This window comes from Coffea arabica, chromosome 1e (assembly GCF_036785885.1).
Source record: "Coffea arabica cultivar ET-39 chromosome 1e, Coffea Arabica ET-39 HiFi, whole genome shotgun sequence".
Lineage (NCBI taxonomy): Eukaryota > Viridiplantae > Streptophyta > Magnoliopsida > Gentianales > Rubiaceae > Coffea > Coffea arabica.
This window is the reverse complement of record NC_092311.1, coordinates 38,029,274-38,042,676: the sequence shown is the minus strand read 5'-3', so window position 1 is coordinate 38,042,676 and position 13,403 is coordinate 38,029,274. Positions and strand designations below refer to the sequence as shown.

The 13,403-nt window shown below is 35.9% G+C and overlaps 2 protein-coding genes and 1 long non-coding RNA gene across 5 annotated transcripts in view; all 3 read left to right on the top strand.

Annotated features, from left to right (window-relative positions):
- Positions 1-3,143: 3,143 nt before the first annotated feature.
- LOC140016896 (uncharacterized) lies at positions 3,144-3,857 on the top strand. Its single transcript, XM_072071034.1, has one exon. The coding sequence runs from the start codon at positions 3,144-3,146 to the stop codon at positions 3,855-3,857; it is 714 nt and encodes a 237-aa protein (XP_071927135.1).
- Positions 3,858-7,952: 4,095 nt separating this feature from the next.
- LOC140016894 (uncharacterized) lies at positions 7,953-8,813 on the top strand. Its single transcript, XM_072071023.1, has one exon. The coding sequence runs from the start codon at positions 7,953-7,955 to the stop codon at positions 8,811-8,813; it is 861 nt and encodes a 286-aa protein (XP_071927124.1).
- Positions 8,814-9,500: 687 nt separating this feature from the next.
- Positions 9,501-13,403, top strand: part of LOC140009509 (uncharacterized) — a 30,504-nt gene continuing 26,601 nt past the window's right edge. For all 3 annotated transcript variants that reach the window (XR_011816928.1, XR_011816929.1, XR_011816927.1), the window contains exon 1: positions 9,501-10,068. This is a non-coding gene — a long non-coding RNA (uncharacterized lncRNA). The remainder of the gene's footprint in view (positions 10,069-13,403) is intronic.

Sequence of the window (13,403 nt, the reverse complement as noted above, 5' to 3'; positions counted from 1 at the left end):
AGCTCTGCTAAAGTCCTATGCGCATGCTCATGGATATTGGATGAGGCTTATAAGCATTACGTATCTGTCCATTTGGTGCATTAGGCTTTTTGGGTATGCTGTGAGCTGCTTCAATGAATTTGTTGGATATCCAAAGTGGAAATGTGGAACTGATTTGCAAGCTAGAGTCTGGGATGGACTTGGTCTCTTCCAACAAGTATTTCCAATGCTTCCACTGAGAATTGGAGATGCGATCACCCAACCATACTATCCTAGCGAATTTGGCAGGCTAGTGTTTTTGTAGTCTTGTAGATGTTCCATTGCACCGTAATGAGAAAATTTCAAGTTATTGTTGGCACTAATTGATTGATTAACTTAATATATAAGCTTGAAAGACTTAATGCACTGCGTATTTCGGCGTGCGTCTCATGTGGTCGTATTTTCCGTCGGTAATAGCTGCTGCATTTGACAGAAGGTCTAACATTTTCTATTTTGAATAAATCGGGGGCCAAAAGTTCACTTTCAATTGTTTGGGGCCCAAAAGTTCATCCGGCTAATAGTTTGAGAGCCACTGAAACTTTTTTTCCTATATATATATAGGAAAAATCGTTCAAAATATCCTTCACATTTTACAAAATGACTTTTTTTGTCTCTCACTTTTTAAAATGTAATTTTACGTCCTTTACAAATTCACATTGGTCAAATTTGGTTCCTTCGATTAGTTTTTGCCCAAAATTCACTACGTACCTTGCACGTGATCATTTTTTAAAGATAAAATTGTCAAATCAAATTTACATAATTCGATTCATAGTTCCTCACATTTCACAAAATGAATTTTTTTCGTCCCTCACAATTCACAAAATGAATTTTTTTATGAATTTTTTCATCCCTCATTAATCATGTGTGTGTATAGTTTTTTTTTATACCCATATATATCTATTTTATTTCACCTGTTCAGTACGAATAGCATGTAATATATCTCTATTTGATTTTGCCAAGTGAAATCAAATAGATATATACATAGGTTTAAAAAAAATTGTTAGTTTTCCACTCATATTCATTTCCTTTTACTCAAAAATTAAAAACAAATAAGACATTTAATTCTAAACAGTATCGAGTGTTTATATCGAATTAAATTTAAACAGAAAAAATAAACAAAGGAAAGTATGACAAAAAGAAGTAAGTGATTAGTACTTTCAAATTTTAAGACAATTACGGGGTAAGTAATTCAACTACTGGTCTTAAAAGTGGCAAGTAGAAACTTCATATTTAAACTGCAATTTGTTAGCACAAGTATAGAATTCGAATAAGAACCTATTAATTAGATGGTCTTATTATACAATTCAATACATAAATTATTACCAAAAGAGAAAGGTCATAAATATTGAATAGATTCACATGGTGAAATTATAAAGATATATACATGGGCTTAAAACAAAATTGTTAATTGTAAACCCCTATATATATCTATTAAATAGCATGTGTACAATTACGATTAGCCTGTTTAGGTGAAATCAAATAGAGATTTATTATATACTATTTGTACTATTCAGATGAAATCAAATAGATATATATATATATATATGAATTTTTTTTTAAAAAAAACTATTCGTACACATGATCAATAAGGGATGAAAAAATTCATTTTGCAAAATATGAGGGATGAAAAATTCATTTTGTAAAATATGAGGAACGAAACAATTCGTTTTGTAAAATGTTAGGAACCAAAACATTTATTTTGTGAAATATGAAGGACTATTAATTGATAACTTTGCCCTTAAACAATGATTACGTACAAAACATGTAGTGGATTCCGATAAAAAACTAGTCAAAAAACTTAGATAAGAACTAACTTTCATTAATATGAATTTGTAAGAGACGTAAAATTACATTTTTAAAAATGAGGGACGAAAAAAATCATTTTGTAAAATGTGAAAAACGTTTTAAATGATTTTTCCATATATATATATGTGTGTGTGTGTGTGTGTGTGTGTGTGTGTGTGTGTTTATATGAACATAGTAGTAAATTCATAAACTAACGAGTATCCTTCTAGAAAAGGAATAGATTAATATATATCTAAACATGTGTGTGTGCGTGTGTGCGTGCACGTGTTCATTCTTGAAAAAAACACTCTAAAACACAAAAAACACGCACCAAAAGAAAAGATTCTTAAATGCCTTCATAGTCCCTCAACCGTTTATTTTTTGGATTTAGGTTTTACCTCACTAATATGTTATGTGTTGGATTTGGATTTTATCCCACTAACCTATTATTTGTTAGGTTCGGATTTTATCCCAACAATCCGTTAGGTTTTAATAGTTGTCTAGGGTTGGGTTGTATTCCACCGATCAATCTAGTTTTAAAATGATTCTATAAATTTTCTAGTTGTTTGGGATTGGATTGGATCCTGCCGATCGATTTAAATGCTTACTAATTTCAATCTTGTTTAAATGCTCACTTTGTTTGTTTTGATTCAGTTGTAGCAAAAGTAGGCAAGTAAGTAATTTGATGTCTATAACCGGGTGCACTAATTCTTGGCTGAGACTTTCCCTCTCTAAAATGAGAGCTTCTCTCTCTAGTGGAGTTTTCCCTCCTCACTGTAGGAGTAAAAAGTGTTTGAACTTGTAAACTTTTGAAAGGGGAGAATGGTGGGAACAAACAAGAGACGACAACGATTCCAAACATCTGAGTCTGTATACACTTCTGATAATTGAAAATCTGCTCACTACAAAACACTCTGACCAATTTATTCACGAAAATACAAAAATCAAGAAGCTGTCGGTGGTGGGCCTGCAAGAGGGGAGTCTTTAACTCTGTCCGAAATAAGGGAACAACTTGACCAGGGGAAGCTCAACCGCCAGCTAAGGAGAGTAAATAATTTCTGCTTGTGCTCTTATTTAGGGCTTCCTGTGGTAGTAACATTTATTGTTTTTCAAAACTCGCAAAACAAAAAAAAGAAAGCTTTCTATCTGCAACCCTTTCGTTTGTCTATTGAGTGAGTGTATCTCTGTTTTTTTGTCTGGTCCGTTTGCCTTGTTGTTTTTTGGAATTAAAATCTGCAGGTGCGGTGAATAAGGTCGCCAGCATCCTTGGTCTCCGCAGGGTTGAACGTAGCTTGCATTCATCTATAGGGACTGTACAAGGAACCCTCGCCGAGTAACCCATGGCTGATTCACTGCATAGAGCTTTTCAAAAGTTTGACCTGGGGGAGAAGGAAACAGAGGCAGTAGATTTGAGTTGGGGAGATGTTGAAGTAGGAAGGGAGGAATGTAGGCTTAGCTTAGTGGGAAGGATTATGGGTGAAAAGATTGCAAATTTCACAGGAGTGAAGAACTTCACTAACCACGTTTGGGGTTATCCTAGGAATATGAGAGTGACGGAGCTAGGCCCAAATGTGTTTCAGTTTAACTTTGAAGAGGAAAAAGATAAGGAAAGAGCACTGAATGGTCGACCCTGGGTGTTGGATAACCAGCTTCTAGTGATAAAAACATGGAGTGAGGGCATTGAAAAAGATCCAGAGAGTTTTAATACCTCACATATGTGGATACAGGTGTGGCAACTCCCAATTCACTGGTTGTGTAGAGTAGCGGGATTCAAAATTGGGGAAGTGTTTAAATCAGTCAAGGAGGTGATTATCCCAATGGGGGGTGGAAAAGAAGGGAAACATATGAAAATCTTGGCAGAAATAGATATCTCCAAACCTCTTATTAGAGGATTGCCGGTCAAACACAATGAGGTGGAAGTGTGGGCAGAATTTAAATACGAGCGGTGTCCGGATTTCTGCTATAAATGTGGGGTGATTGGACACAGTGATAAATCATGTTCCTTTGAGGAGAGAAATGGAGTAACCCTGCGGGAGAGGCAATATGGTGCTTGACTGAAGGCAGGAAATATAATGTCATCTCCCATGCGAACTCAAGGGGGAGAAAAACTGCCAGTTAGGGAAACACAAGTACAAACCCAGTCACGAGGGCTAGTAATGCTGAATGAGGGAACAGAAGGGAGCATGATAGGAAAGAAAAAGAAAAAACAAGAAAATTCTCAAAAAAAATAGTGAGCAGGAGAAAGGGCAAGATGGAATATTGGTGAGAGGAAACCAAGAGGATAAAAGGGAGAAAAAAAGGAATATGGTACAGGAATGGAAGCTAAAGGAGAAAGAGAATGGGGTGGAGGAGGAAAAAGAAAAGGAGAAACAGATGGAAAACCTCTCAAACACGACTCAAAAGGGAGATGTAGGTGGAAAAGAAATAGAAAATATACAGGAAATGTGGATTGATGTAAGTGAAAGAGAGGAAAGGGAGGGGGGAATCATGGCCGAGAGGGGAGGAGTGTGAGGGCAGTAGTACAGGAGGATTAGGGAAAGATGCAGAACAGGGGAAGGAACAAAAGGAAAATGGGAAAACAGGAAGAAAGAATAGATATTCTAGAGGGGGTATAAGAGGGAAGAGAGTTCCCCTGCAAGAAATAAGGATGCAAGATGAGCAGCCAAGGCTGAGGGAAAAAAGGAAAATTATGCTAAGAGATGAACCAGATGAAATGATGGTGGACTCAGATACCATGGAACAAGGAAGGACAAAAGTACTAAAGAAAGAGGTGCAAATGGAAGCACTGCTGAGGGTGACGGAGGCAGTCCCTAAAGGGCCTCCAAGGTGTCAATGAAGGTAGGGGTGTGGAACTGTCGAGGTGCAGGGAGCTCCTTGACAGTTCCCCAACTTAAGGAGGTTTTACACCTTCACTCTCCGGGAGTTTTATTTCTGAGTGAAACAAAAAACCAAAAAAAGTTTATGAAAAATGTACAAAAGAAGTTGAATTTTGATGAAAGTGCTGTAGTTGATTCAGTAGGAAGAGTTGGAGGATTGGCGTTGTTTTGGAAACATTGGATTAAAATGATAGAAGTAGAGCTTTCTAGCTTCTACATTACAGCTCGCATGATGGATATGGAGGCAAGATGTGAATGGACTTTTATTGGAATTTATGCTAGTACGGATGATAGAAAGAGAAGAAGCCAATGGAGGGAATTAGAGAGTAAGATGGATCAGTGGGGTGAGAAGTGGATCATAGCAGGAGATTTTAATGACATTTTGGCAAATGGGGAGAAGTAGGGGGGAAGACAAAGACAAGAGTGGAGTTTTGCTGATTTTAGGGGGCTAGTAAATAGGAATAATCTGGTAGATATGGGTTATGAAGGGAAACCTTGGACCTGGTGCTCTCATTGGGATGGTCAGGAGATAAGACAACGATTAGATCGAGCACTAGCAAATCAGGATTGGGCAAAAAAGTTTGAAACAGCAAAATGCACGCATATTGAAAATGAAGCATCTGACCACAGCTTGATTATGATTGACACAATGCCAAAAAAAAGGAAAGAAGGGAGAAGGTTTTATTTTGATAAAAGATGGGCTCAAAATCACCAAATACAGGAAGAAATTGATAGAGCATGGGAAATACCTCAACAAGGATCCAAGATGTTTAGTCTGACCAGAAAGATAAGGAAATGCAAAACAAGTCTGATAGAATACAGTAAGAAAAATCAAACAAACTTTGGAAAAGAAATAAAAGTCTTGAAGCAGAAGATACTGGAAGCAAAAAAGGGGAAGTGGGAGGAGAACAAGGGGGTCATTGCTGAGTTGAAATGAAAGCTAAGTCAGGCGTACAAACAGGAGGAGATATACTGGGCACAAAAGGCAAGATGTGGATGGCTGAGAGAGGGAGATAAAAATACAGCTTTTCCCATGCAAAGGTGAGAACTAGGAGGCAAAGGAATAGAATATCATGCCTGCAAAAGGAAGATGGGAAATGGTGTGAGACAGAATAGGAGATAGAGGAGGAAATATGCAATTTTTACAAGGCAATGTACACATCCTCAAAGCCGGATGGATTTGAAGCAGTTACTGAAGGTGTTCCTTGTACAGTCACTATGGAGATGAATGAAATGCTGATTAAACCAATGGATGAAAAGGAAGTGAAGGCTGCATTATTCTCTATGCACCCAGATAAAGCTCCAGGTCCTGATGGTATGTCTCCTTTCTTCTTCCAAACGTACTGGAATACTTGTAAAACTGACATTGTGATGGCTATTCAAAGTTTCTTTTCTGGGTGTTATTTGCTAAAAATTTTGAATGAAACAATAGTGACCCTGATCCCTAAGGTAGAAGCCCCAATAAACCTGACCCAGTATAGGCCTATATCTTTATGTAACGTCATCTATAGAGTCATTGCAAAGGTGCTGGCAAACAGACTAAAAAGAGTCATCCCAAAATGCATTAGTTATGCCCAATCTGCTTTTGTCCCTGGTAGGCACATCCTGGATAATGTTATCTTAGCACAGGAGCTGATGCATTTTATGAAAAATAAGAGAACAGGCAGAAATGGTTTTATGACCCTAAAGCTTGATGTATCTAAGGCCTATAACCGGGTTGAATGGCAGTTCTTAGGGAGGATGATGATGAAGATGGGCTTCTGTCCCACTTGGGTAAAATGGATCCTTAATTGTGTTACCACAGCAACTTATTCCTTTAATATAAACGGCCAAAAGATGGGATATGTAAAACCATCTAGGGGCATTAGACAAGGGGATCCCCTTTCCCCTTATTTGTTCCTTATCTGTGCTGAGGGGCTGTCCAACTTTATGAACCAAAGACTCAATAGCAAAGCTCTAACAGGAGTCAAAGTGGGGAAAGATTGTCCAAGACTATCTCATTTATTATTTGCTGATGACTCTCTTTTTTGCTGTAAAGCCAACACACAGGAAGCTAAACAAATGAAGGGGATGTTTGCTGCATACGAAAGGGCGTCAGGACAGGCCATTAACTATGAGAAGTCTGCAGTTTTCTTTAGTGCAAACACAAAAAAAGAGCTGCGAAAGGACATATGTGCTGAGTTGGGAAATATGAAGGAGGCTGCCAGTGGCAAATACCTAGAACTACCTATGCTAATAGGTAGATCCAAGCAACAGGTATTCGGCTATATAAAGCAAAAGGTGCAGGAAAAGCTACAGGGGTGGAAAAGGAACCTATTAAGTCATGTAGGAAAGGAGATTCTGATCAAGTCTGTGGCAATGGCACTTCCCACGTATACCATGTCATGCTTCAAGCTCCCAAAAGTGCTGTGTAAGGATATAAGTAAGCTGATAGCGATATTCTGGTGGGGAGAATGAGAGAATGAGAGAAAAATGCATTGGACTAGCTGGGGTAAGATGTCGCAGGTAAAGGGCAAGGGGGGACTAGGATTTAGAGACTTGGAAAAGTTCAATGAAGCACTCTTAGCCAAGCAACTGTGGAGAATACTCTCCAAACCAGATTTGCTTGTGAGTAAGGTAATGAAGGCAAAGTATTTAGCACAACCACAGAACTGGGACAGAGACACCCCTAGAGCAGCTTCTTGGACCTGGAAAAGCATATTTGGAACAAGAGAATTGGTGATAAAAGGGATAGGGAAGAGAGTAGAAAATGGGAAAACAATTGATATTTGGCAGGATAATTGGATACAAGGGATTGAAGAGGGAATGATTAAAACTAGGAGAGATACAAGATACACACTAAGGAAGGTAGATGAACTGATAGCAGATGGGACTTGGAACCAGGAAGTACTGAACCGCTGGTTTATAACAGAGGATGTCCAACGGATCAAGGCTATTCCACTTAGTATAACAGGATGCTAGGATAGGTTGTATTGGCGATATACCAGAGCAGGTGTGTTTACAGTGAAGTCTGCCTATGATGCGGCAATGGAAACAAGGCAGCACCAGCACATGGGAAGGCTGAAGGGCGATAATGGAAGTACGAGCTATGATCAACAGAACTCAAAAATTTGTTAAAGTGTGTGGACTTTACAGTTGAAACACAAACTGAAACACTTCATATGGAGGTGCTTACATCACAGTCTGCCAGTGAATGAACAAATAAACAAGAGAACAGGTAAGGGCAGTCCAACGTGTCATAACTGTGGGGAAGAGGTGGAAACAATAGAACATATGCTGTTCTTTTGTGACAATGCTGAAACCACATGGAAACTTGCTCCTATACAATGGGATGGATTGAAGGACCTGCGAGGGAATTTTGTACGTTGGTGGGAAGGAATATTAGCAGCAAAAAAAAGGGAACAAGGACAGGAACATATAGCACTAACTGTAAACATTCTTTGGCAAATATGGAAGGCAAGGAACAGAAAGGCTTTTGACGAAAAAGAAGCAGACCCAAGAAAGACAGTGCAGAAGGCTATAGTGGAATGGGATGAGTATATAGAGGCCCAAAAAGATATAGCGGGGGACTACATTCAACAAACAACAAACTCAAGCAGAGAAGAGGAATGGAAACCACCAACAAGAGGCACGATAAAGATAAATTCTGATGCCGCATTCTCAAAGAACATGGGGAGAACAGGCATAGGTGTTGTGGCCAGAAATGCAAAAGGAGAACTGATGAAAGCATGGGCAAGAGCTGAACTCAAACATAGCGAGCCACAAGTGGAGGAAGCAGTAGCAATCAGAATGGGAATGCAAATGGCCTGGGAAGCTAACTGGAGGACAGTAGAGTTCCAGTCGGATTGCAAGGAGGTGGTGGACATGATTAACAAGGAAGATGAGCAACAAACCAGGATAGCTATCATCCTTAAGGACATTGCAAATATGAGATGTTTGTTTGAACAATGTACTTTCTCCTTTGTCCATAGATCTGGGAATGGCTGTGCACATAGCTTAGCAAAGTTTGCAGTAAAGCTAGCAAAAAATGTTGAATGGGAAGTGTGTTTTCCCATGTGGTTCCATGAGAGTGCACAAAAGGAATACAAAGGGAGCAATCCTAATGTATCTACGTCTTGTAGTATCAAGTTATGAAATGAAATGAAATTATGATGTTTGACAAAAAAAAAAAAGTAATTTGATGTCTATATTTTTATCTTGAGTTTTTTTGAAACTCAAACAAAAATGGGCAAACTATAGACACCAAATTTTTTCCAAAAAATTTGTTAATTTTTATTATGTCTTTATCTATATCATTGTTTAATTGATCATTTATTTTTTATTTTGGTAAGGAAAAAGAAAAGAAAAGAAAAGAAAATGGGATTTTCAAAATTAAAAAAAATACAAATGTAGAAATTTCCTTTTGTCTTTAACCCAACAAAATTTCCCCAAAACCCACAAAAAACCTGGAAGAAAAAGAAAACAAAAAGGGGTCCATCAGCCCATTTCTTTGTTTTTAAAAAAAAAAAAAAATTTCTCATGCGCACGCTCATCTTATTCCTCCATGCGGCATACCAGAAACTAGTACGAGGAGGTGGGTTTTGAGTTAAGAAAAATTCGTTTTTGTTTCCCATTTTCTTTCCACACAAGTTTACCGGTACAAAGACCACCTCATCTTTGCAAGAATTATCAAGAAACCTCTAGAAACAAAGCAATCAAATGGCCCAAAATAAGCCAGCAAAGCCGATTCTCAGCCTCACCATTGAGGTGAGGGTTTTGTACTTTTCATTTGATTTAAAAGGAAAGGATGCATTTCTGATAGAAGAGGGGAGTGAGGGAAATTGTGGAAAAGTAACCAAAAAAAGCCAGAAAAGGAGAAACGAAAAGGAGGGAAGAAGAGTTTTTCAGCAAAAAAAAAAAAAACTGGAAATGAGCTGGCGAACCAGCTCCCTTCCAATTCGATTTTCTCTTTCTTTACTAATCTTTTTGGAGTAATTATTTTTTCTGCACCTTCAACGGATAGAGAGGAGGAACTTTTGTGTTAAATTTTTTCCCATATAATCACTATAAATCCCTCAAATCGAGGCCCGAAGTTGTGGTCTTCAAAAAAATTTTCTGCAGAAACGTAACAGAGCTGGCGGATCAGCCCTGTTTCTTGCCAAATTCTAACTTTGATTTTAAATATTTAAGTGATATCTCTGTCTCTGCATTATCTATAGAGGTAGTAGAACAACTTTTGTTTTGGAAAAATTTAGAAAAAACATTCCCAGTTCTTTCAAATCAAGACCCAAAGTAGCAGGTTCATCAACGCTAAGATCTCTGCGTTGAAGCTCTATTTGCTTCGTTTCAGGAATCGACAAGTATTTTCTTGGGGTATCTCACGCTCGCTTGACTGTACAAGCATTCTCAGGTAGACATGGCTTCTTTTCATGTTGATTTAACACAATTTTTATGAAGATTCAAGCCTATTAGACATGAGTTTTAAGTTTTTTTGCTGCTGTCGATGTTTGATGATCATGACCATTCCTTTGTTGTGCTGATTTTGTGATTATGTTGGCTTGGTACTGGTCCCTTTACTCATCTGACGCATGTCGCTTGAAGTAGGAAAACATCAGGAACTATGAAATTGATTTAGAACCATGAATTGAGAATGTCTTTCTTCTTCTTGCAAGTTTGCAGTTTATAAATCGAAGTCCATTTTCCTGATTTTTGTGATGTGGGTTTGGAATCTTTAAAGATACAGATTGTAGGGTTGGTTATAGGGTTGTTTCCTCCTTATGACAAAACTTGTGATTTTATTTTGTTAACAAGAATGATTCCTCCGTAAGTGTGCATGTTTTTTTTCTTCCTTTCTTCATTTGTTTTCCTGCATAAATGAAAGCTCAGATGTTCATGAATCGGCTTGGCCTTGTTTGAAATTAAAAAATTGCAATTTAACCCCCCAATATTTGCATAATTATATTAAGACCCAAAAGTTGTGAAAAATGAATGAACTGCTCCCTTTAAAATTTTAATTTATTTTCTTTTCTTTTCACATGTTTTTTCATGTTGATTGATAAGTTAATTCTAGGTTTTCCAAATATAGTTTGGGCTTGAATAATTTAATTAGGTTTAGTTTAATTAGATAATTTAAGAAATTAATATAAATGATTTGGTTCAATGGGCTAAGAATTTGTTTTGGTATGGGTTTCAGTGCTCAAGCCCATCATTTTTTATTTGGTCTAATAAAATAAATGGCTGGTTCCTTTTTTGTGACAATAAACTATTTTTAGCTTGGGCCGAAGAGGTTTCTAGCCCAAAATAAAAATAAAAGGCTAGGTATTGTTTTCTTGCAAAACCAGAAATGAAATTTGCAATTCAATCCCTGATCTTTTGAATAATTTTTTTATAGCTCTAAAACTTTGGATTTCTTTTAATTAGGTCCTTAATTTAATTTTATTTTGGTCCCTAAACTTATTTTTCTTGCTTTTGGTCTCTAATCTTTGTAAAAATTATAATTAGCCCTAAAAAATTTTTAATTTTTGTAATTGAATCCTCAATGATTTTGATTTCTTAATAACAATTGTTTACCTCCTTTAATTGTCAATCATGCTTCATTTAATTAGTAAATTTTAAGAATTTTTATGCTTATAAAGTGAATTACTATATGTTAGCATTTGTTTTTAAATTATTAATTAAATTGGTGTATTGACAATTTTATTGATTTTTGGAGTAAACTTTACCTCATTTAGCCATTACTTCAAGGGAGGTATCCTCTATTATTATTTTAAATTCTTTTATGTGCTCCTATGTTTTTTTTTTAATGTGTGATCGCATATTTTGAGTGTTTTTTCTTTTATTTACTCATTTTATTCATTTCAAGCCTTCATTTATTTTATTTAATTTTTAATCATTATTTGAGAGGTATTTAAATGCCAAATTATAATAGATAGGTGCTCAAGAAATATATTTAGTTAGGCCATGTAATAGATAGATTTTATTTTTGCCAAAATTATAATTAGTTAGATAAATGTAAAAGATAGGTTATTATTTCCAAAAAAAATTCTCCTTCTAAATTGTAGTTAGGACCCTCAATGTAATAGTTAGATTTTATTTGCTTGATGTTTGTGTGCTTATGTGTTTTATTCGCTTTTATTAGGGTTTTTGCATCTAAATATTATATTTACTTGTTATGTGCTTTATATGTTTTATGTATTTATTTGTTTTAATTATACTTTATATGATTTATTTATTTATAATAAATGCATGACGTCACCACACTAGTCCAATGTTAGTTGTGAATTTTTTTTTTCCAATTTCTCATTAGTCCAATGCTAGTGAGGATCTGTAGAAATGGATTAGTTCAATGCTAAATCTTTTAGACTGTTTTATCGCTAAAGTCATACATTGTGTGACATTTATTGCATCTCATGCATTTTTTCCTATTTTAGGTTATTTTCATTTGCATGATATTTTCCTTACTATTATTCCCTTATCTTCTATATGTTCGAACCATATCATTTAGAATTGTATCTCATTTTAAAAAATTAGAAGTAAGTTAGTCCATTTGCTTGACTAAATTAAGAGAGTCACCCTTCAAATATGGGAAACGGGCAAGTATGACTTTTTAACCTTAGCAAGCTATTAATCCTCCATAAGAAGGAAAATTAAATTACGAATTTTAGTCTCTCATACCCGTTATGTTGCATTCCCCTCTTCTAGGCCATGTACATTTATCCATGTATTATAATTTCCCTTTTGAGTCTCATCCTTTGCATTTTTTGTGATGTCTTCAAAGAATCACTCTTAGACGCCGCAATTAATATGATTGGTATCAATCAAACTTTGAAGAGACATTTCGATCCTCCCGATATCCTTTAGGTTTAGGTTTGCATCCATATAAAAGCATCCAAAATGTGATAAATTGCATAGGTTAGATTATGAAAATTTTCGACTAAACCTTACAACTAATCATTGGTTAGATTGAAAGGGTGCCTTAAATCAAAATCTTTGCCTTCTTTTTCTTCAAATGTGACTCCCGAATTCTTTTCTCTTATTTTCAAATACCTAGAGTCATCTAAAAGTGTTTTATATGTTTTTATTTTAAAATATATTTTGGGTGACTTAGTACACATAAACTCGATACCAAGTGGCAACTCCTTTTTTTTTAAAAAAAAAAAAAACCCTTTTTAGACTAAATTTTGGGACCAAATAGTCATACTTTATATGTCCTATTTTAGGCCTTTTTTTCTTTATTTTCTAAAATTAAAAACACATTTTTAAATATTCCTTTCTCTTTTTATTTTGAAAATTGGGGGCATGACAGTGATTTTTGCATTTATCCACAAAATCTTCCTATACTTTTACACAATGTGGTTAAGCCGACGATTAATTTAGCATTTAAGTAAAGGCACCATTAGTATTTCAGCTAACAATGTTACATAGGTTATTTTCCGTCAAGTTTTTACTTTATATAAAATCATAAGAGAGTGAAGTAGAAATTTCGAAATGTTTGGGGAATTATATGACAATAAATGAAATCACAGAGGGATTATATGTAATTTACCCACGCTTTTACTCTGTATATTGAGTGCTGTATTTGGCATTAAGAAGTTGAGATGATGTACTTATATGTGAAAAATATTTTTTGATGAGGGAGATGATAAGAGTGAGGGACAAAGGTAGTTTGTCACTTGCTTCGCTCATGAATGAAAACGGGGCAGGTTTGGGGTAAGGCAACTCACCCTCATCCTTAGTTCCACGTTA

Coding starts and splice junctions, on each gene's coding strand:
- LOC140016894 (XM_072071023.1), top strand. CDS start 7,953: ATGCTGTTCTTTTGTGACAATGCTGAAACCACATGGAAACTTGCTCCT.
- LOC140016896 (XM_072071034.1), top strand. CDS start 3,144: ATGGCTGATTCACTGCATAGAGCTTTTCAAAAGTTTGACCTGGGGGAG.